At 42.5% G+C, this 23,037-nt stretch overlaps 1 protein-coding gene across 1 annotated transcript; it reads right to left on the bottom strand.

The window, feature by feature from the left end:
• Positions 1-4,809: 4,809 nt before the first annotated feature.
• Positions 4,810-21,179, bottom strand: LOC133116526 (ribose-phosphate pyrophosphokinase 2). Its single transcript, XM_061226167.1, has 7 exons — positions 20,883-21,179; positions 14,689-14,872; positions 11,565-11,663; positions 10,327-10,451; positions 9,059-9,232; positions 7,015-7,174; positions 4,810-6,065 (listed from the first exon to the last, which is right to left on the bottom strand). The coding sequence occupies exons 1-7, from the start codon at positions 21,002-21,004 to the stop codon at positions 5,973-5,975; spliced, it is 957 nt and encodes a 318-aa protein (XP_061082151.1). The 5' UTR covers positions 21,005-21,179; the 3' UTR covers positions 4,810-5,972.
• Between the last annotated feature and the right edge of the window lie 1,858 nt (positions 21,180-23,037).

The following is a 23,037-nucleotide window of genomic DNA, read 5'->3' as shown; positions in this document are numbered from 1 at the left end:
GCACATCACTGTTGTAATCAGTTGTTGAGCATCTGTGGTCTTTCGGCTAGCTTGAATGCATCTCTCTCTCTGTAAACTCCAGACCGTGAAAACATGAAGAAGGCAGCAGTTTCTGCCACCACAGCTGGCACCAACAATCATACCAGTTAAAGCTATTTATATTGGATGTCCTGCCCATTCTAATGCTTGATCGAACAACTAGGCTTGTTCACCACACCTACAAAGCTTTATAATATCGCTTTTACATTATTGGTATTTGGCAGACGCTCTTATCCAGAGCGACGTACAGTTGATTACACTAAGCAGGAGACAATCCTCCCCGAGAGCAATGCAGGGTTAAGGGCCTTGCTCAAGGGCCCAACGGCTGTGCAGATCTTATTGTGGCTACACAGGGATTAGAACCACCAACCTTGCGTGTCCCAGTCATTTACCTTAACCACTACACTACAGGCCGCCCCTATATTGGAGGAATGTTAATGAGCAAGTGTACTCAACAAAGTGGGCATATACAGTATAACCCCACACAGACACAGATGTGACAACATGCACACGCACACACACTCCCACTTGAAAGAGGGGTTGTTTTGCTTTCTTGGTAAACGAAAGCGAACCTTGATGCTACTGTGGTTCAGCAGTTCTCACTCAGTTACGGTACATCCCCCTTCCTCATGGGGCATTTTAATTCCCTTTAGAGCATGCCTGGCTTACGTCGCACTGAATCCAACTTCAGCAAAAAAAAAAAAAAATCTAAATTATACAAAAGTCTTTATAGAAATTGATTATTGATGTATTATGGCATTATCCTTTTCCTGGGCTGTGGCTAGAATCACATTTGGACTACGTCATGAATTTTAGACATTTTCTACCACAAATGTGGAACCTTTCTCCATGCACCTCCCACAACAGGTGTTTGACTTTTACAAAGCAAAAGTCACATGTCACTGCAGGAGAAAGGACAATAAAAAAATGTGATTTCTTAGTTTTTTATTTTTAATAAATTTGCAAAATTTCAAAAAAACTTCTTTCATGTCATTATGGGGTGTTGTGTGTAGCATTTTGAGGAAAAAAATGAATTTATTCCATTTTGGAATAAGGCTGTAACATAACAAAATGTGGGAAAAGTGAAGCACCGTGAATACTTTCTGGATGCACTGTACATGCATATACATTTACATACACAGTGCCCTCCATGATGTTTGGGACAAACACCCATTATGTTGACCTCTAATTTGGCACAATTTTAGATTCAGAATCACACATCTAACATGTGGTTAAAGTGCACATTCTGGTGTTTATACAGTCCCCCCCATTTCAGGGCACCATAAAGTTTAGGACACATAGCTTTACATGTGCAATTGCTCAGGTGTGTTTAATTGCCTCCTTAATGCAGTTATAAGAGAACTCTCAGCACCTAGTCTAGTCTAGTCTAATCGTCTATTCTCTCAATCACCTTTGGGAACTATTATTGCTGTTTATCAACATGAGGACCAAAGTGCCAACGAAAGTCAAAGAAGCCATTATGACACTGAGAAACAAGAATAAAATGATTAGAGACATTGGCCAACAATTAGGCTTACCAAATTCAACTGTTTAGAGCATAATTAAGAAGAAAGAGAGCATTGGTGAGCTTACTAATCACAAGGCAGGCCATGGCAGACCTCCATAGCGGATGACAGAAGAATTCTCTCAATAATAAAGAAAAATCCCCAAACACCCAACAGATCAGAAACACTCTTCGGGAGTCAGATGTGGATTGTCAGTATCTTGTTGTGGCTACACCAGGGCTTGAACCGCAAACCTAGGCCACTAGGCTACAGGCTGAATATATCCTTCTGACCCCAAGGTGGTGGAATGACCTTCCTGTGTAAATCACTCAGGATAAGTGTCTGCCAAATGACTAAAGGAATTCTTGCCATAATGAAGCAAAACCCCCAAACACCTGTCCTACTGATCGGAAACACTCTCCAGGGGGCAGCTGCTGATGTGTCTACTGGCCACAGAAAACTTCACAAACCGAACTACAGAGCCTACACTTCAAGATGAAAACCACTAGTTAGGGGGAAAGGTCTTGTGGACAGAGGATTAGTCTCTTGCATTGGAGTGGTGACGAGAGCAAAGTGTGGAGGCTAAAAGAAACTACCCAAGAACAAAAGCATCCCCACTCCTCTGTGAAACATGGGGTTGGGGCAGTAGAGTTTGGGCATGTATGGCTGTTGCAGGTGCTTGCTCACTTGCCTTGATTGATGTTACTGCTGACAGCAACAGCAGTATGAATTCTGAAGTGTACAGAAGCATCTTATGAGCTCAAGTTAAATCAAATGCCTCCACACTCATTGGACAATGCATCGTCCCACAGCAAGGCAATGATCTCACATACATCAGTGTTTGTTTCTTCTTAATGATGTTCCTAGACTTTCATTTCAGTGGCCCTAGTATTGGCAAACACCAAAGGCAATCAAACACGTAGAACCAAGACTAGATACTGAAAGCTTTCTTATACCTTTACCAAGGATGTCATAGAATACACTTGACTAATCAGAAACAGCGGAGAGGCAAACTGAGCAATAACTTTTGGTCCCATGCATAAAGAGGGATGTAATTCATACACTCAAAATAAAAGTGAAAGTGAGCAATTACACCGCCTTCCAAATTATTATCCATCCATCCATCCATTATCCAAACCTGCTTATCCTGAACAGGGTCGCAGGGGGGCTGGAGCCTATCCCAGCATACATTGGGCGAAAGGCAGGAATACACCCTGGACAGGTCGCCAGTCCATCGCAAGGCACACACTCCATTCACTCACACACTCATACCTACGGGCAATTTAGACTCTCCAATCAGCCTAACCTGCATGTCTTTCGACTGTGGGAGGAAACCGGAGTACCCGGAGGAAACCCACGCAGACACGGGGAGAACATGCAAACTCCACACAGAGAGGCCCCGGCCGACAGGGATTCGAACCCAGGGCCTCCTTGCTGCGAGGCGGCAGTGCTACCCACTGCACCATCCGTGCCGCCTCCAAATTATTATGCAAATTGTATTTAAGTGTCATAAAGATTCAATTTTTTGTTTTTCAATTAAACTCATGGATGGTATTGTGTCTCAGGGCTCTTTGGATCACTGAACTCAATCTCAGACAACTGTGATAATTAGTTTGGCAGGTGAGCCCAATTAAAGGAAAAACTACTTAAGAAGGACGTTCCACATTATTAAGCAGACCACCATTTTCAAGTAATAGAAAAGAAAAAGGATCTCTCTGCTGCCGAAAAGCGTGAAATAGTTCAATGCCTTGGACAAGGTATGAAAACCTTAGATATTTCACGAAAGCTTAAGCGTGATCATCGTACTGTTAAGAGATTTGAGGCTAATTCAGAGCACACACAGGTTTTGCAGATAAAGGCACAATGAGGAAGGTTTCTGCCAGACAAAAACATCGGATTAAGAGAGCAGCTGCTAAAATGCCATTACAAAGCAGCAAACAGGTATTTGAAGCTGCTGGTGCCTCTAGAGTCCCGCGAACATCAAGGTGTAGGATCCTCCAGAGGCTTGCAGTTATGCATAAACCTTACATTCGGCCAGCCCTAACCAATGCTCACAAGCAGAAACGGCTGCAGTGGGCCCAGAAATACGTGAAGACTAATTTTCAAGTCTTGTTCACTGATGAGTGCTGTGTAACCCTGGATGGTCCAGATGGATGGAGTAGTGGATGGTTGGACGGCCACCATGTCCCAACAAGGCTGTGACGTCAGGAAGGAGGTGGCGGAGTCATGTTTTGGGCCGGAATCATGGGGAGAGAGCTGGTCGGCCCCTTTAGGGTCCCTGAAGGTGTGAAAATGACCTCTGAAAAGTATGTGGAGTTTCTGACCGACCACTTTTTTCCATGGTACAAAAAGAAGAACCGTGCTTTCCGTAACAAAATCATCTTCATGCATGACAATGCACCATCTCATGCTGCAAGGAATACCTCTGCATCATTGGCTGCTATGGGCATAAAAGGAGAGAAACTCATGGTGTGGTCCCCATCCTCCCCTGACCTCAACCCTATTGAGAACCTTTGGAGTATCCTCAAGCAAAAGATCTATGAGGGTGGGAGGCAGTTCACATCCAAACAGCAGCTCTGGGAGGCTATTCTGACATCCTGCAAAGAAATTCAAGCAGAAACTCTCCAAAAACTCACAAGTTCAATGGATGCAAGAATTGTGAAGCTGCTATCAAATAAGGGGTCCTATGTTAAAATGTAACTTGACCTGTTAAGATGTTTTTGATTGAAATAGCTTTTGATTTCAGTAAATATGACCTCCGAATGCTGCAAATTCAACAAATGACCATTTTCAGTTCTTTACAACATGTTTTGAAACTCTGTTGTGCGTAATAATTTGGAACAGTGCATTTTAAGTTTTTTATTTTTGAAAAAAATACTGTTATCATTGGGTGGTTTGTTCAATAACATTCAAATTATACCCGAACAGTTCATGACTTGAAAATTATGCTGACTGTCATTTGCATCGACTATTTAGGAAAATCAGAGAAAAATATCATTTGCATAATAATTTAGAATGCAGTGTAGACCAATATTCATGGTTCCATTTCAAATCAAACATGCTCACATACAGTGCCATAAGTACAGAAATTGTACCACTGGCCAAAACTTATGGACTGTACTGTATATGTAAATTGATGTTATGGATGCTAAATTATAAGGCCCTGATGAATTGATTCAGAAAGCACGTCTGCATGAATTTGTTTTGTCATTTTTTCCATGTTCACAGATGATGATGAACCTGTATGAAATAAATGCACTTCCCAAAGTTTTACTTACTTTTATTGTCAAAGAAAGACTTTGGAAATATTCTGAAAAATATGAAAACCCTTCTTTTGGGTGGAGAGGATTCTGCCGTGTGCTAATAAATGGAGTAAACAGAAACCGCCAGAACCTTATTCGTAGAAGAACCCCACCCACTCCAACCACTAAATATACTTATTTCCATGGACATCAGACATCTTGAATGTGACCACTTATCAAGGATTGTGCATACATCTTCCTCTAGTATGTGAAGCAATGACCTGACCGCACATTTCAGAATGTCTTTAAAGCTCAACAACAAAAAAAACCCTCTCACTGTGGTTTGCTCATGATCAAGCACAGCAAGGAATATTTCCATTTTTAAAAATCCAACCCTGAAATGTAGAAATGTATGCTGAGAAAGAAAATGGACAGGCTTTGAATTAACTTGATGTACTTCTTAGCATGTTAAGGTAAGGCTTGGTGGGGAAAAAAAACAAAACCTTTTAATCAAGAGAACATACATAACAATGTTAATTTATCAAACTAATACTATGCATATGCCAAAATTCTGATTCTTTCCTAGTTCCTAGGAAAATAAGCTCAATTATTTGGGGGAAGAATTAGCCCCAATCATCAGAAATGCTAGAATACCATCACAATATCACCTGAAGTTCACCTCTGTGGTTTAAACATTGTGCTGAAACTGTTTATGCCATTACTTACTTAACCGTACTGTCATTTGCTTTCAAGTAATATTTAGAAGTCGATATAGTACTGTGTGGGTCTACTTGATCATATCCACAGACAAACTCTACCCCTCGGATAGGACCCCACATACTGATAAACCTGTACAAAAAAAAAAAAAAAAAAACATTATCTTTTCTTAATGGAATTCATCATTTATAGGGACTTGAAAACAATGTAGTACAAATAAGACTAAAACCCTTGACTTGGGCAACATTAAGACCTCAGAGGTTCTGTGCTAATAAACATGTATATAAGAAACTAAATGAAAATGAAATCTGTAATATAAATAGGTGGTGATCCACAGGGGGGGAAACGTCAATGGAAACAGTCAGTCACATGGGAACCTCCCACCAATGGGCTAGTTGTAACCAGGGAGGGCTAAACTGGCCACAAGCCGATTGGCCATCAGGACAGAGCACCGCCCACCTGTCCTCCTTCACAATGGCACGTGGCTGAAAAGGTAGGACACGGATTCTCCGTTGTGGGTTCTCCTGATAGCCTCAGCCAGTATCATGGATATATCAATGACCTAGAAAGTAACCAAATAAAGTTACATTCAATCATGTGAGATAACCATTTCCAAAGACAGTGAAGCTGAACGTTGATACTTAATAAGTGGTGTTATTCGCTGTATCAAAAACTTTCTTCATATCGTTTGTCAGATTTTAAAGGCTGAAGTGCCACATTTACGTTTCATTTAAAATGTATGTCACATGCACATCAATGAGCTCTGTGATGGACACAGAACTCTCTCCAGTTCATTTGGGAATGCCAGCTTAGAAAGGGAGCAAAACTGTGCTGTGTTCCCCATTGGTACGGTTTACTGTTGGGTCACCGTGAAATCCCCCTACCCTTCCTGTTGGTTCACTCTGAAATCCCCCTACCCTTTCTGTTGGTTCACCCTGAAAACCCCCTACACTTCCTGTTGGTTCACCCTGAAATCCCTCTACCCTTCCTGTTGGTTCACCCTGAAATCCCTCTACACTTCCTGTTGGTTCACCCTGAAATCCTCAAATTGGGACACACTGCAATTCTGAGATTGTAATGACTGCAGGATAAACGCTGTTGTTCCCTTATGCTCACATGCCAAATTTCCATGTGCTCCCCCTTTTTAACCCCCTACACCAGGGGTCGGCAACCCTGGTCCTGGAGAGCCGCAGGGTGTGCTGGCTTCCGTTGTTACTCAGCACTTAATTGATCAATTAATGCAATCGACTACACAGTTAACTCGCCTCACCTGATTTCTTGGGTCTGAATCGGTTGCTGACCTACACCTTTAAGACCACAAGGGAAATTAACCTTTTAGCCTTCTTGTGTTATCTTTGACAGTTTTTAAGATTGATCCTCAATGATGTTCCTGCTTGAACTTCCTCTTATATTTTCTTATGATCATCAATTGAACTCAATCCATGGAGTCCCATGACGCTTCCTGTGGCCCTCTCTCTCTCTCTCTCAAACGGGTTGTTGAGCGGCAGTACCTGGATCTTGGGGCACTGCTTCATCTTCTCCTCTTGCGGGATGGTGTTGGTCACCACCACAGCCTCGAAGGGTGCGTTGTTGATACGGGAGATGGCCGGGCCCGAGAAGATCCCATGAGTGAGGATGGCGTAGACTTTAGTCGCCCCAGCAGAAATCAATCTGCACAGACAGACAGACGTGCCAAAGTCTGAGATGCACCTTCAAATTTCACCTCGTGTTTGCACATGATAGTACAATAATACTAGGACACAAGAGGGCCCAGTGGCACAAAGCAGGATTAAGGAGTTAGCGGGTTAACTGCACGGAGTAAAATCCAGAAACCCTCCCAAATCTGTAACCTGCACTGAAGTAAAAATTCAGTGGCTCATTAATCCAGCTTGGTGAAACCCCCCAGGGCTCTGAACCTCTGAATAATCTGAACGGACATGATGTTTCACTGGTGAGGTGAGGCAACAGCAAAGCGATTCATGGGTACCATGTGACGTCACTGTGTTTTACCGCCGCCATCTTTGTGTCCGGTCTCAGCTGCGCGCCACAACCAAAACGACCAGAGAAGACGAAGGAAGATCCGCGATAAAGTTGATAAAATATGCCCGGGATATGTTGTGCTGTTGGCTGTGACAACAGTCGTCAGAGAAACCCTGGACTACAATTCTATTCGATCCCAAAGGAGTTAGATCGGCGAAATAAATGGTGAAACCCTTTATTATTTATTTATTTATTTAATAAATGAAACCCTGCCATACATGTGCAATGTGCCATCACCACTGTCCTGATCTCCTGCACCACTATCCATGGACATGTTGCTTTTGTGTTCAGAGCCTGGGAATGATTGACCTGTTAAGTGAAAAATGCAGCACTTTATTATAATTTAGGGATGTTAGTGGTCAGCCAGTTAGTCACAAGATAAAAAATATTGTTCCACATTTTGTTGACAATGTTACTTGGTTAAATAATGGGAGCGATGTCATTATTTTAAACAAACTCAAGGAGGCGCAATTACGTACTAGACTAGGCTATGCCTAGTTTCAGACCCGCGGCTGGTTGTCCTGCATTTCTGATCAGAGCGACCGAGAACTGTGTAAAGTCTAACGTTAATAGCCACATGTAAATGAAACGCACGAAGCCGAAGCAATCACTATCACTCTAGACTTAACAACCACCAAAATAACACGGTTGATGATTGTTGTTGAATTACTTAGGTTAATTGGTGACTCTAAAATGACCATATGTGCGAATGTGTGTAACTGTGTGAATGTGAGATCTCGTATCTCAATGGGACCTTTCTGGATAAATAAATAAAATACAAATACTTGCATGTCCTGTGATCACAAATATATTTTTTGTTTCCAGATGCCATATATTGGTGTCGTTGACCCATCCTGCAACTGAGTATTGATAGACATCCGTACTCTTGAAAGCCTTAAGGCTGTCTCCGGTGTATGGGGATGGATTATGTATCAGATAAATGTAGATGTCGGGGAAAGTAAGTTGGGGCAGACGCTTCGCAGATTTTAAGGGACAAATTAAAGTTAAAGGTAATAAATAAGGATCACAACCAATAATCGCCGTTTTTTCCAAATATCGCTTTCTTTCTGTCTCGCTTAGATGCGCTGTATTCGCTGCCATGACGGTCCAAAAGTGTCAGTCGGACACAAATATGGCGGCGGGCATTCCGGAAGTGACGTCTTTGGTACCCATGAATAGGAAGACTGGAACGCATATTATCAACAGACATTTGCTGGAGAAGACTGTATAAAATAGCGGCAGTTTAACACATCTAAACCCTTCTCAGTATTTTATCAGCGGTCTGTTTAATTGCAGAGGCGCTGCAAATGGTCAGGGGAGAACACGCTTTCATGAGCCTAGGTTGTTGCAACTGGAAGGATGGAAGGAAGGAACTAACGAACGAACGTACATCCATCCATCCTCGGCTAAATATAAAAACAATAAATTACTGCGTCTCCTTCAAGAGTCGAGTCCACGGCATTTGTCCGATTCGGATGACACTTCCGCAGAGCGACCGGCCATAGGGACACTCACTTGTCGGCGGCGTGGCAGATGGTGCCACATGTGTCGGCCATGTCGTCCACCAGGATGGCCACGCGGTCCTTCACATCCCCCACCAGGACCATGCGGTCCACCTCGTTGGCCTTCTTCCGCTCCTTGTGGATGAGGGCGAACTCCACGTTCAAGCGGTCAGCGATGGACGTCACCCTGACGCACGCAAAGCAAAAAAAAAACGCACCGGTCAAAAGTGAAGAGACTTTCTATTTGGGGAGATACGCTGTTCATTAGCAACTTTAAAGCAGGGGCGTCGAACTCCATTCCTGGAGGGCCGCAGTGTCTGCTGGTTTTCGGTGCCTCTCACCACGAGTGATTAATTTTAGTCATTGAATGGCACACACCTTGTTCTCCAGGCCTAATTAGCTGCTGACTGAAAGGAAACCACAGCTACCTGCAGATACAGTGACCCAACAGGACAGGAGTTTTACCCCCCTGTCATGTACATTTACACAACCATCTGAACAAATTATATCAAATACTTATGCTCTGGACACAAATGCTAGGACTAGATGCATATGTCCACCAAAATCCCCACTACTATCAGCAAACACAATTATTGTGCACAACAATGCATGAACAAGCTAAAAATCACACCATGTAGTACACAGCATACAGATTAATTGAGTGAGCCTCTGCTGCCCTCTAGTGCCTGAATATGACATTTGTGGAAGCTTTATTTATCGTCATTTTTATTAAATTTTTTTACTGAGTGATGCAGGTATGTGTTCTCCTTTCAAGGGAAAGTATTAGAGTATACTATATTCACTTGCTGTATCAGAGCTGTGATGATGTCTATTTTCACATCAAAGAGCTTTTCAAACAGCACAGTCCACACAAAACATACGAGAGGCACTCAAGCACACAAAAGGGTGCATTAATTGAAATGCTACTTGAATAGACTGAATCAAATTTAAAGTTAGTTACAATAAGGAAAATGTATCTCAACTTTAAAGCTAGAAGAGAAAAAAAAGAGAAAGATAAGAGGAAAAAGACGGGGGTAAACATTCTCACAATCTGCTTTTCTTATGAAACATAAAAGATAAACTTTGATAACAAAGTTTAAAAATCTTGTTTTATTTTGCCGTCAAAGTTACCCGTCTACTCTAATGGGAGCTGAAATGATTTGCACCTTCCTGTCTGGTTAAATATGCATGTCTATGGTGTAACTAAAGATTATTACAGGAACCGAGTGGATTTGCTGAGCGCAGTACGGCGATCGGATTCCTATGTTAGATGTACCGTACCGTTTCGCACCGCCTGCATCGGGGGACACGATGATGCAATTCTTCCATTCCGGAATCTTCTCCCGGATCCACTGCAGAACTGCTGGCTCAGCATACAAGTTATCCACGGCGATATCGAAAAACCCCTGCGGACATGGATTGGGCAAACACCTCTTTATCTCATATCTCTGCAGTTAGAGCAGGCTCAATGATTTAATGATCATTTGAAATCTCTCTTCAGTGTCCCACTTTTGTCTTTTGAAAACAAGGGTTATTGATCTTCCTTGTGCATTACCAGCGATATACTGGCGCACCAATCTAGAAAACTCTTCCATTACAGAACCACATGGGATACATTCAGTTGCATTCACAAAATGTTCTATACTGAGGGTATATGACACAAGGATGCAGTGTAATATTTACAGCAGGTGTGATAGTGAGTAGGGAGCTACTGAGCGCTGACGGAGCTACTGAGCGCTGACGGAGCTACTGAGCGCTGAAGGAGCGACTGAGCGCTGACGGAGCTACTGAGCGCTGACGGAGCGACTGAGCGCTGACGGAGCTACTGAGCGCTGACGGAGCGACTGAGCGCTGACGGAGCTACTGAGCACTGACGGAGCGACTGGGCACTGACGGAGCTACTGAGCGCTGACGGAGCTACTGAGCGCTGACGGAGCTACTGAGCGCTGACGGAGCTACTGAGTGCTGACGGAGCGACTGAGCGCTGACGGAGCTACTGAGTGCTGACGGAGCGACTGAGCACTGACGGAGCTACTGAGCACTGACGGAGCTACTGAGCGCTGACGGAGCTACTGAGCGCTGACGGAGCTACTGAGCGCTGACGGAGCGACTGAGCGCTGACGGAGCTACTGAGCACTGACGGAGCTACTGGGCACTGACGGAGCTACTGGGCACTGACATGGGATGACTGGGCACTGACATGGGACTGAGCACTGACGGAGCGACTGAGCACTGACGGAGCTACTGAGCACAGCAAGCTGGAGCACTCAGCTGGAGCTCAAGGAGGACATGGCTACGCTCATCTGGATCTGCTTTCACCGGGATCTGACAGGACTAATCTCACCCGGATCTGACAGGACTAATCTCACCCGGATCTGACAGGACTAATCTCACCCGGATCTGACAGGACTAATCTCACCCGGATCTCACAGGACTAGGCTCACCTGGATCTGACAGGGCTAATCTCACCTGGATCTGACAGGGCTAAACTCACCCGGATCTGACAGGGCTAAACTCACCTGGATCTGGGAGGCGTGGAGGTCCATGGTGATGATGTGATCCGCTCCGGCCACAGACAGCATGTTGGCCACCAGCTTAGCTGAGATGGGAGCCCGGCTCTGAAACGCAGGACACTGAGTGTGTGTGTGACACGGACACCCACAGTGCACACACACACAGGACAGACACACATACCTATGGATAATTTTCAATTAGCCTAGGCTGCATGACTGTGGGAGGAAACCTGAGTAACCAGAGGAAACCCACGTTCACAAGGGGAGAACACGCAGCCTCCACATTGAAAGGCCTGGTTGGGATTGTTGTAATGAGGTGATGGTGCTACCCACTACGCCACTGTGCCACCCTACATGCTTTTTCTTTTTATGTATGATACATAAATACATTTGAAATACGGGTGACCAAGGTCTGATGTGTGGTGCTGCTTTTGTATTGTCATTTCTGTAGAGTAGGCCAGAAAGACAGAGACCCGACTACCAAAACTAGAAATTCTAACATTTGAGTGATTAAAGCTCTTTCTCTGGGCCCCGTTTCACGAAGCAGGATTACAGAGTTGGCTGGATAACTGCACCGAGTAAAACCGGTAGACTGAAGTAAAAGAAGCGGTTCCGCATTTTACTCAGCACAAATTATCCAGCCAACTCCTGCTTCACGAAATATCCACCTGGTCTCAGCCTGTGTTCCATTGGTGAACCTGCAACCATATTCTCAATGTCATGCCACTGATTATGTAGCCTCAACAACAGCTAAGATTATATTTGCTTTATATTATGCTTTAAGCTTGATACAGGAAACTCTTTCATTGACAAACTATTTTACACGGAACAAGCCTGAACATTTGAAATGGACGGCTCAAACAGTCTTTTACACTCCCAGACCACAGTTCCGGTGACCAGTCCCATGAATTCAAATGAAAATCATGAGTTATGAGAGGAATGTGACTGTGGTCATTCAGATCTTATTCACAGAAATGGCAAGATACAAAATAACAGCTACGGTGTCTCCACACTGGCACCGTGGGCCCATGTGAAAAATACTATGCAGAACTATACCATTTTACACCTTAAGGTTCAGAATACCTTACATAATTAAAAGTTAATATAATTATGCTTCAAGTATGCTGAGTATAAGATAAAGTATTGTATAGTATACCATTTCTTACAGTACTTCAGAATACCTTAGGTATAATTAAAGATTAAATAATTTAGCTTAATCTGTATGAACTAGTACTTGGTATACTTCAATATAAATAAGTAAGTACTAGTAACCAGAAGTAAAATGAAAGTTTATGTAATAATGCTTAAGTATGTTTATGAAAGTATGCAGGATAATATGCATAAAGGCAGCGGGACATGGGGAGCGAGCAGCACTGCAAGACGACAGCAGCATAAACAGTGTTCTGTGGAAAAGTAACACACAGATACGTGCACCAACTGTTGTGAACACACTGCACCGACAGGAACCAACACCTGGGACCTGTATCACAAAGCAGGGTTACTGAACAGCTCTTCTTACTTCAGTCCACGAAACATAACATAACGAGCAGCGCAACAATGCTTGCCATTTTCTTATCACAAAAGTGTACAGTACATAGCGCTTTGTTATCAAGCCTGGTCCTGAAAACCCTCATAGTTTCGTAGTACTACATGACCTGTTCCAGATTCAGGAAGGGTTCTGGGTTATGCTCGGTAAAGATATTCAGTTGTCTCAGTAACCCCGCTTCACGATACAGAGCCCTGCAGCTCTGCATTTCATTTTCCATTAATGAAAATTAGACAATTAATAGGCGTGATTCTTCAGTGAGATCAGATTTCACAATCAGGCAATATGAAGCAGCTGTAATACAGCAAATGCAGTTACAAGTTATACGCCTTCTTTCCTTGAACGCGGTTTACCGTTTCTGGCTTTAAAAACCTTGCTCCGAAAGCGTTTAAGGACGCCCTTTGTCAAACTGTAAACACGCATGGCGCAGTCCAGATAAGTGGTGACACAATCCAGGGAAGCCGGCCAGGTGTGTGCTGACATCACTTAAACTCTGTTAGCCTGGCAAACAAGCTCGGAGACTTTGACCACGCGTGCACTTGCAACACAGTTAGTAGGTCACATTGAAGCTTGCTGTTAAAACAACGTAGTGCTTCTGTTCACGGAGTGAGACGACGATATGGTCCCGGTCCGTTTCGCATTACGCATTTTTTAAAAAAAGTTTTCAAACTTTAAACTACTTGAGACAAGCAGCAAAGCAAGTCAACATTTCCCGAGGATGTTTTGACCCCCCCTCTCAACCCCTGCATAGATGCTATGACCCCAGGGTCGAAGATAAAAGTGCATTTTCTTGCTTCCTCCTTTCCCTTCTCCCAGCTGCTATGTAGATCTGCGTTACATGAAACCCTTTGAAGAACAGGGTTCTGGGAATGCTTTTCTAAGCCAGTCTTCTAGAATGCCATCACTTTAATTTACTGGAAGTGATTTCTACATCAGCATTAGAATGGCAATAACAGTCTAATCACGCAAACTCAGCTACATGGTCCTCTTGGTTGGCTCAAATGCACCAGGCAAGGTCAATCGAGAAAAGCATTTAAATCCAAATCAATTATGCCTATTGCCTACAGCAATGGGACAGGCAGCAGCGCTGTTTAATCGCATCGGGGAGTGACCCACAAATGATCATTTCAGTCCTTGTTCCTGATTAGACTGCAAATTCCTTCATTGGTCACAAGCCAGGTTCTGCCTAGATGAACTTACCTCTACCCTCGATGCAAAGTCAAGGACGTGGTTGTGAAAGCCTGGCTTTGCTTGCCTCAGGGAAGAGAGGAGGATTTTCAACAATTTAAAGGCTTTTAAAGGCCTTTTCTTTTTGTCACTATGAATGACTATCCCAACACACATTATGCCAGGGGAGTCCAGGGGTTCATAAAGTGTGGGCCATAAAACAGAGATGTCAGAGTGACCAGCTGGCCAAATGCAGCGTAGGTTTGGGACTCAAGAAGTCAGGACAGGAAGTGGACGAATGGGCAGGGGGGTATTACGGATACGGTATTACGTCATTCCATGTTCCACATTTGGGAGGGTTAACTCCAGCTAACTCCATAATCGTGCTCTGTGAAGCAGGGCCCAGGTCACTGGTACCTTGTCTTTCTTGTCCTGTCGGGCGTAGGGGAAGCAGGGGATGACGGCGGTGACGCGGGAGGCCGAGGCGATCTTGCAGGCGTTGATCATGATCAGCAGCTCCATCAGGTTATCGTTGATCTCTCCGCAGCCGCTCTGAACGATGTACACGTCCTCCCCACGAACACTCTCCCCTATCTCCACACTGAGAGAGAGAGAGCACTGTCACTACACACACACACACATCCTCCCCACGAACACTCTCTCCCATCTCCAGAGAGAGAGAGAGCACCGTCACTACACACACACATATACATACACACTAAATAAAGTTTCATTTTGATAGAAAAATGTAACTACCGTAATTTCCGGACTATAAGCCGCTACTTTTTTCACACGCTTTGAACCCTGCGGCCTAAACAACGATGCGGCTAATCTATAGATTTTTCCGGGCTAACGGCCTCCAGGGGGTGCTCTAGCAGGAAGCGCAAGAGCGAGACGGACAGGTGGAAGAGATAATGTGCCGAGGAAGACACTAGTTTGATTGCATTTTGAATAGCCATTTTGCGCATCATGCACACACCCTCATCATGGAAAACACACGAAGAAATGCATATGATGCAGCTTTTAAGTTAAAGGCAATCGATCTGGCTGTCGAAGAAGGAAATAGAGCTGCTGCACGTAAGCTTGGCATCAATGAATCGATGGTGAGACGTTGGAGACGGCAGCGTGTAGAACTGACTTAATGCAAAAAGACGACAAAAGCATTCAGAGGTAATAAAAGCAGATGGCCCGAACTTGAAAACGCTCTTGAAGACTGGGTGAACACACAGAGAGCAGACGGCCGAGGTGTTTCCACCGTGCAGATCCGACTGAAAGCCAAAACAATCGCCACCGAAAAGATGATTGAAGATTTTAGAGGTGGACCATCGTGGTGTCTCAGATTTATGAGACGAAAAGGTCTGTCCATCAGGGCACGGAAGACTCTGTGTCAGCAACTCCCTCCCGACTACGAGGAAAAAGTTACAAACTTCCGCAAATTCACACAAAGATAGCCGAGAATTCCATCGGATCAGACGAGATCATAAATATGGATGAAGTACCTTTGACGTTTGACCTGCCTCTCACTAGGACTGTTAACAAGAAAGGTGAATCGTCCGTCACGCTGAAAACAACTGGCCATGAGAGAACGCATTTCACTTGTGTTCTGAGCTGCACAGCATCCGGACAAAGGCTTCCACCAATGGCGATTTTTAAGCGGATGACTATGCCAAAAGAAAACCTCCTGAAAGACATCCTCGTGAAAGTCAACACAAAAGGGTGGATGATAAAAAGCCTAATGAAGGAATGGCTGACGGAGTGCTACGGCAAGCGACCAGGAGGATTTTTTCATAGAAAAAAAAGCATTGCTCGTTTTGGACAACATTAGGGCCCATATAACAGATTCTGTGAAAGCAGCCATCAAGAGGACAAATTCAATTCCAGCTGTGATTCCTGGGGGCACAACAAAGTATTTGCAGCCACTCAACATCAGTGTGAATTGTGCATTTAAAGTGGCACTCCGAGTTCAGTGGGAGGCTTGGATGACACAATGTGGACACCTGCGGCTTATAGACAAGTGCAGCCTATATATGTGCACATTTTTCTTTTTCTTCTAAATTTAGTTGGTGCGGCTTATATTCAGGTGTGCTCAATAGTCCGGAAATTACGGTACTTATTGATTATCTGCACTCCTGTCCTACTCGTCTTTTGAACTGATTAAGGGATGGATTCAGACAATAGCAAATCCAAACATCCTTCCCTTTTCAGCATGGAGAAATGAGTGGAATGATCACCGCTCACTGGCTGATTCCCATGAGAAATTTACCCGCTATGCGACTGCTAATGCACTTCGGCGCAAAAGTAACTTTTTGATGATTCAACTGTTTGATGATTCAACTTTTGATGATTGCAACATTTAATGCATTTGTACCCTTTTCCAAATATACTGCTGTAGATACACTGAAACAGTATTTTTTTGGGAACAATTATTTCTGGAATTAAACTGCCCCCCATAACCACAGCATAAAGGAGAGAAAATATTATTATTCAACATTTCTGTGCTTGTAAAAAAGCTACACTATCTGCTGCCATATGTCAGACTGTGATCATATTACAGGAAGCATAAATATATTGTGTTGTGGTTTTCTCAAGAAGAAGAATATTTACAAAATATCTGAGCCATACTGCACTGTACGAAAGTCATGCACTCAGTTTGGTTTTCTTCACGCCACTTAGTCATGCTAGCAAAAGATTCCTGGATTTTGAGGGTAAGTCCAGTTCAGAGCATGGGTGCCCAATTTTCCCCCGAAAACGGCCAGTGTGAGTGCAGGTTTTCGTATTAGCCCAGGATTATGACACCCAATTCAATAAAGACCTTGATAAGTAGAATCAGGTGTGTTAGTACTGGGCTACAAAACACAATAATCAAGGTGTTCAGGGCGACTTCGGCTCAGGTGGTAAGTGCAGTCGTCTGGCAGCCAGAGGGTTGGTGACGAGCTGGTTGGTGCCTTGCGCAGCAGCCAATCGCTGTTGGTGTGTGTGTGTGTATGAATGGGTGAATGAGAAGCATCAATTGTACAGCGCTTTGGATAAAGGCGCTATATAAATACCAACCATTTACCATTTAAAACAAAGGCCTGCACCCACGCCAGCCCTTTTTTGGTTAAGCCTGGACACTCCTGGTCTAGAGTCATCCACCAGAATCCAACAGAAGAAGCAAGTGGAGAGGAGAGTACAACATTTTACTCAATGTAAGAACCACATAACTGCAGATTTGCAGATCATGGCCGCTGCGGAGAACATAAATATAAACACTGACCAGCACTGGGTAAGCCAGGCAAAGAGCGTCTTCCACCACTCTGTGTGTAATCTCCTGACTGGAGGGAACACCATGAGCCAATTTAAAATGGATTACTTTGCTTGCCGGTTTATGAAAAACTTTTATAAATACAAATTTTGTCAAACAGTACTCGTATCTGTGGGAGATACTGGGCACAGTACAATACTGTGCAAAGGTATTTGGCACATGTAAAAAAAATAACACATAAAAATGTTTTGGTAAAGCAGAGACGGTTTCAAAAATAATCTCACTTGCTTCTGGCACTACAGGTAATCCCAGACAGCCATGATCAAATTTTTATCAGAAAGGATAAAAGATAAAGTAACATATGAAGCTATTACTTAATATCTTAAATACAGAACTGTCTCGAAACATTAATATTTTGGAAAATGAATGTTTGGAAATGTTCTACTGACACCCAAATATAGACACAAAAACATCTAAAACCTTTTTCACAGTACTGACTAGTACTTTAACTACTGAGAAAGGCAGATGCAACTGATATGGATTAGATCACTCATTCTGCACAGGATTTTGCACAGGAAATTGCACAGGAATTCGAGCTCTTGGGCTCCACTGCCCATAATTTGGAAGGGCAGAGTATATATACACTCTAGACTTTATTTGATATTCATGACTTATTTTTTTAAACGTATTTTGCCTTCCGCTGCAGTAGCCCATTGACTTCAAGGTTTCAACACGTTGTGTGTTCAGAGATGCTCTTTTGCATACCACTGTTGTAATGTGTGGTTACTTGAGTTGCTGTCACTTTCCTGTCAGCTTGAACCAGTCTGGCCATTCTTCTCTGACCTTTCTCATGAAGGTGTTTCCACCCACAGAACTGCTGCTCACGGGAAGTTTTTTATTCTTCACACCATTCTCTGTAAACTCTAGAGACTGTTGGGTGCAAAAAATCACAGGAGACGAGCAGTTTCTGAGATACGAAACCATCTGGTCAGGCAGCATAATGGTATTTGCATGAGCGAGCTGGTGTGCAGGTCTACCCAAAAGAGTGATCACTGAGTGTGTATAAACAAATGCATGAAAACCTGCAAAGCAAGTTCAGCAAATCGCTTGAGTTTGTATTGGACATTTCTCTCACAAATAAAGTTCCTGGGGGGATATCTTTATTCAAGCATAAAGATACAAGTGATAAGTCCATTACATTCTAAATAATTATATGATTTTTGAAAGCAAAAGGCATTTTGACATTTTGTACAACTGTATGTGGCATCCTGTATGTGGCATCCTATTGTAACTGTACATTTTCTTTGGTCCATTGCTTAATGAAAGCACAGAATTTCTTTCCCCCCCCCCACAGGCAGGCATCTAAGGAAATAGGAATGTAAAATCTGCCCCAGTTCAGTATATAACACTGGGCTTTTTAACTAAATGCTAGCACACAGAGAAACTCATTTGACAGTCAAAAATGAAACATTTGAGAGATTGGTTCCAGCCAAACTCCAAAGGAGATGCAGCAATTGTACAGACACTGGTGTTGAGCCTGTTGGTACATACTCTTGACTTCCTCACACATAATCCTTAAGACAGATATAAAATAAAAGGTCAAATTGTATTTTTTATTTTCACAGGCACTAAAAGATAATGTGTGTCAGACTCTACTGTGTCCTCCAAGGTTAAATAATAGAAACTGTTTTTACCCAGATCCAATAGAGGGGAAGTTGACAAATACGTGTTACTGCTTAAGATTAAAATAGAATGAAACAATGCCAAAATAGTTCTAAATATCAGATATTTCAGTCTCTTTATCACCCTACCCTGACAAAAGTAAATGTGCATGAAAAAAAAAAAACTTTTTATCCCTTCTTTTCTACTCAGAGAAATGGGTGGAAATGCTTTGTCACATAATCATTATTATCTACCTCCAAATGCGAGCATTACCTAAGAGGCTAGACTATGGGTCTAAGATACAATAACGTGTACAAGCATGTACTAACTTCAATGGATCTCATCTCAATTCGGACATAAATTGTAATATTGTGAGAGGAGACAATATGATGGATCCACAGGACTAAGTAAATCCATACAATTTTCAGCAAAGATTTTTTTCTGAAATATCAGAAAAATCAACACATCATTTTGAAAGCCAATGTTAATTTTTTAGATTCTGGCCATTAATACTGGACCAGCACATTTCAAAGATCTTCTCAAGATGCATTAATTTTGCATTTAAAGGCAGCTGAATCTGTTTCTGTTTTATTCATGTATTTGTGAACAATTGCTTTATTGTACTATATGAAATATTTACAAGTACACCTGTCATACATTTATCCCCCAAGAATCTGTTCATGTAAAAAACTTTTAAATTTTTTTATTTTTTTTATTTTTTTATGTACAAGTAGTCCTGTCCTACAATATCAAATGCAGAAACATTTTCCTCCAGTGTGTTCTCCAGCTTGGATAGAACACAGGATAATCAGCTGAAACTAATAATCTCAGTCAGACTTGGACAAGAAAAGCAATGTATTTAACATCCCATGTCCCAATTACAGCCAAACTCAGTTGAATAATTTATTAGCGGACTCTGTATCAGCAACCCAATCGCTCGTACTCAATTATTTAATAATGAGATACTACAAGGGATGTCTTCAGTTAGATGGAGGGAAAAAACCATTTGTGACACCCCAAATTAAGCTCCACCCTGAGCCAGATAATGTAAACGTCAGCGAACGTTAGTAATCACGGTTCCCGCGAATCATTTGACTACCCAGTGAAAAAACTACAGGAACAATATAATAGCCCATGTATGTTACAAAAATGTGGGATGTCATGGAAACAACACTTTATTCCTCCACAATTGCTCATTTCGTTAACACGAGTTACCTAAAAATTTGCCGAAGCAAAGTGTTAGCCAGCAAGCTAGCTAGTTACTTTGGATTTGTATTCAACAGATCACGTGCTTTCCGAATGCCATCTACTTTAGCTTCATTTGCTAACAAAATGGACAGTGTTGGTACTTGCTGTAGCTAGCAACTGCGTTAGCAAGCATGCGTGTTGAAGCACACCCGAAAGCAACACGGTCGCCTAAATTCATGCAGCAGAAAATAAAAGGCAATTAAGATGCTTCGAAAATGCTAACAGACTAAATATAATTTATGTTTCGTCAACTATACATTACGCTTTCGTAGCTGGTTGGCTAGTTTGTTCACAGCCAATATGTTCCCGTGGATTCGTTCGCTAGATAGCTAGCTAGCTAGGAGCGTACGTCAGTTAGCTACTAATACACAACATAGTTCAGAGCAAACCACTTCGACCAAGTATGTTATAACTGCACGCAGTCATGCATCGCGTATTATAGGTATTCACTACTTACCATGTTTCTTGGTTGCTGAATTTCTTCGTAATCACTTTTCCTAAATCCAAACCGAGTCGGTCTGCCACTTTCTGTGACAGATCGTGGTGTGAGCTCCCACTGAACAAAACAATATTTGGCATGGCAACGATAACCGTTTTACCGAAATGTTTCGGTCTTAAGATCGGTCAAGTCTTCAGAGGAATGTAAATATGCAGGCAACCAGCTACTGTTCTCTCATGCTCACTTGGACGAAAGGCTAGGTGCTCTAATTCTAAAGGAAATGATGCGCCGGACCTGCTCACTCCCCTCCCCTTACGTCGGCAGAGTTGTAACCGATGGTTGTAACAGGGAGCCAGCTACAATTCAATTATTGACTGTTACGTTCGGTTATGAGAAAGGCGGAATACCTTGCAGTGAATAATGTGCAGAAGGCTGCCCATTATATCTGTCAGTTAAGTAAGATTTTTATCGCGTTAAAAAGCAAAAAAAAAATGCAATGGGACAATAAAAATATAACGGAAAATAATTTCATGACAGAGGTCTCAATATACATACGAATTGCAATTACTGTAGGCAACAGAGTGACACCTGCAAAACGCGTGTGCGCGCAGGCGTGTGTTTGTGGGACAGCTGAAGCTCACCTGAGATGGGGAAGATCTGGCAGATGTTGGTAGGTTTCTCTCTCTCTGTCTCTCTCGCTATCTCAAAATTTAAATGGCACTGGATCTTGGCATTGGCCATACCTTTATTGTTATAAGGCTAGTAGTTATTTAAGCAGTTATAAGATAACTCCACATTCCATCATATATAATCAACAGAGGATGTATTGCAACATTATTTTTCCTTTCATGATCACTGCATCTCCCTCCACAGTAAGGGCTATATACAGTAGCAGCTTTATATAAGGCATACTTGGTCACAAACCATATGTATAACTTGCTTTTCAGAACCCAAGCCCACATTTATTGCAGTTAAGGTAATTTGTGTAATTTGTCACATCACAATGGATGAATCTGGATAAGAATAAATGGAAGCATCATATGTATAGATCCTATGGTTGTGTCATATGACCCTATTGGTATATTGTTGCTTGTCATAAACTGTGAAAGTGATTCGTGCTGAAATGGTAGAATTATACCATTAATATTTGTGCAGTACAACTCATGCAAGGCAACTTTGAAAAATGAAAAAAAAAAAAAAAAAAAAAAGTCAGCTAAGGCATTGTGCTTCATATAATCTATCAGACTGTGTGGTCTTTATGAGGAAGCAGAGCAGCTGTCTATTAACTTCAATAATTAATTAATTGCATTTTGAAGGGCATCCCTCATTTTGTTTGCATTATTTGCTTGAATTTCTATAAAAAATGGCAGCAAATAAACTTCTGTTGCCATTTCAAAAAACAAAAGACATATGGTTCTTATAAAGTAAAATAATTTGTTAACTTGTTAAAATATTTTGTTTTTCCTCTTACTACTTTTCATTTCAGTATCACAAATGCTGGTTGAAATGGAACGTACTTCAAATGAGTCACATGATTCCAGATTTTGACTGATTAGATTGCTTTTTATTTTATTTGTATTCATTGCTGCCTACCCACATTCTGAGAAGGCAGATATGGACTGTATACCTTTAAGATTGACCATTCTGCCAGCTCATGGCCATAGTCATCTGTAGTTACTGCATTTGTTCTGCTGTATTCATGTTTGATGGGTTAAGGTCAGACACATTTCTCTGTCCCGCTCTTTCTCTTTTCTCCCTCCCCCCCTCTCCCCCTCTCCCTCTCTCTCACACACACACACACACACACACACACACACACACACACACGCACACACAGCAAAACTGCAAACATGGTGACGCAACATGCAGTCACTCTGCTTCCAAAATGGATAGAGCTAGTGACCTTAAAAGTGCACCATTTTCCCTGTTTGGATTGTGGATGCTACCTCCCTTTTGGTTTCCTGTTGCTCATATACTCTGTACACACACATTTGTTAGACAAATCATCATACACATCTTGGGGACTAAAGGGCAGGCAATGACCTGTAGGCCCTTCAGTGAATAGGAGCCAGAGAATAGGAGTTAAAATTGCTTATATGTTAATCCAGAGGTTTATACAGAGGTTGTTAATACAGAGGTTGTTTTTATTTCTGAGAGAGGATGTGCAAAGCAT

This window comes from Conger conger, chromosome 17 (assembly GCF_963514075.1).
Source record: "Conger conger chromosome 17, fConCon1.1, whole genome shotgun sequence".
NCBI lineage: Eukaryota > Metazoa > Chordata > Actinopteri > Anguilliformes > Congridae > Conger > Conger conger.
This window is presented reverse-complemented; position numbering and strand designations above follow the sequence as displayed.

Coding starts and splice junctions, on each gene's coding strand:
- LOC133116526 (XM_061226167.1), bottom strand. CDS start 21,004: ATGCCAAATATTGTTTTGTTCAGTGGGAGCTCACACCACGATCTGTCA. Junction 14,873..20,882: donor TTCAGCAACCAAGAAACATG/GTAAGTAGTGAA, acceptor TCTCTCTCTCAG/TGTGGAGATAGGGGAGAGTG. Junction 9,233..10,326: donor GATGCAGGCGGTGCGAAACG/GTACGGTACATC, acceptor TGCGTGCGTCAG/GGTGACGTCCATCGCTGACC.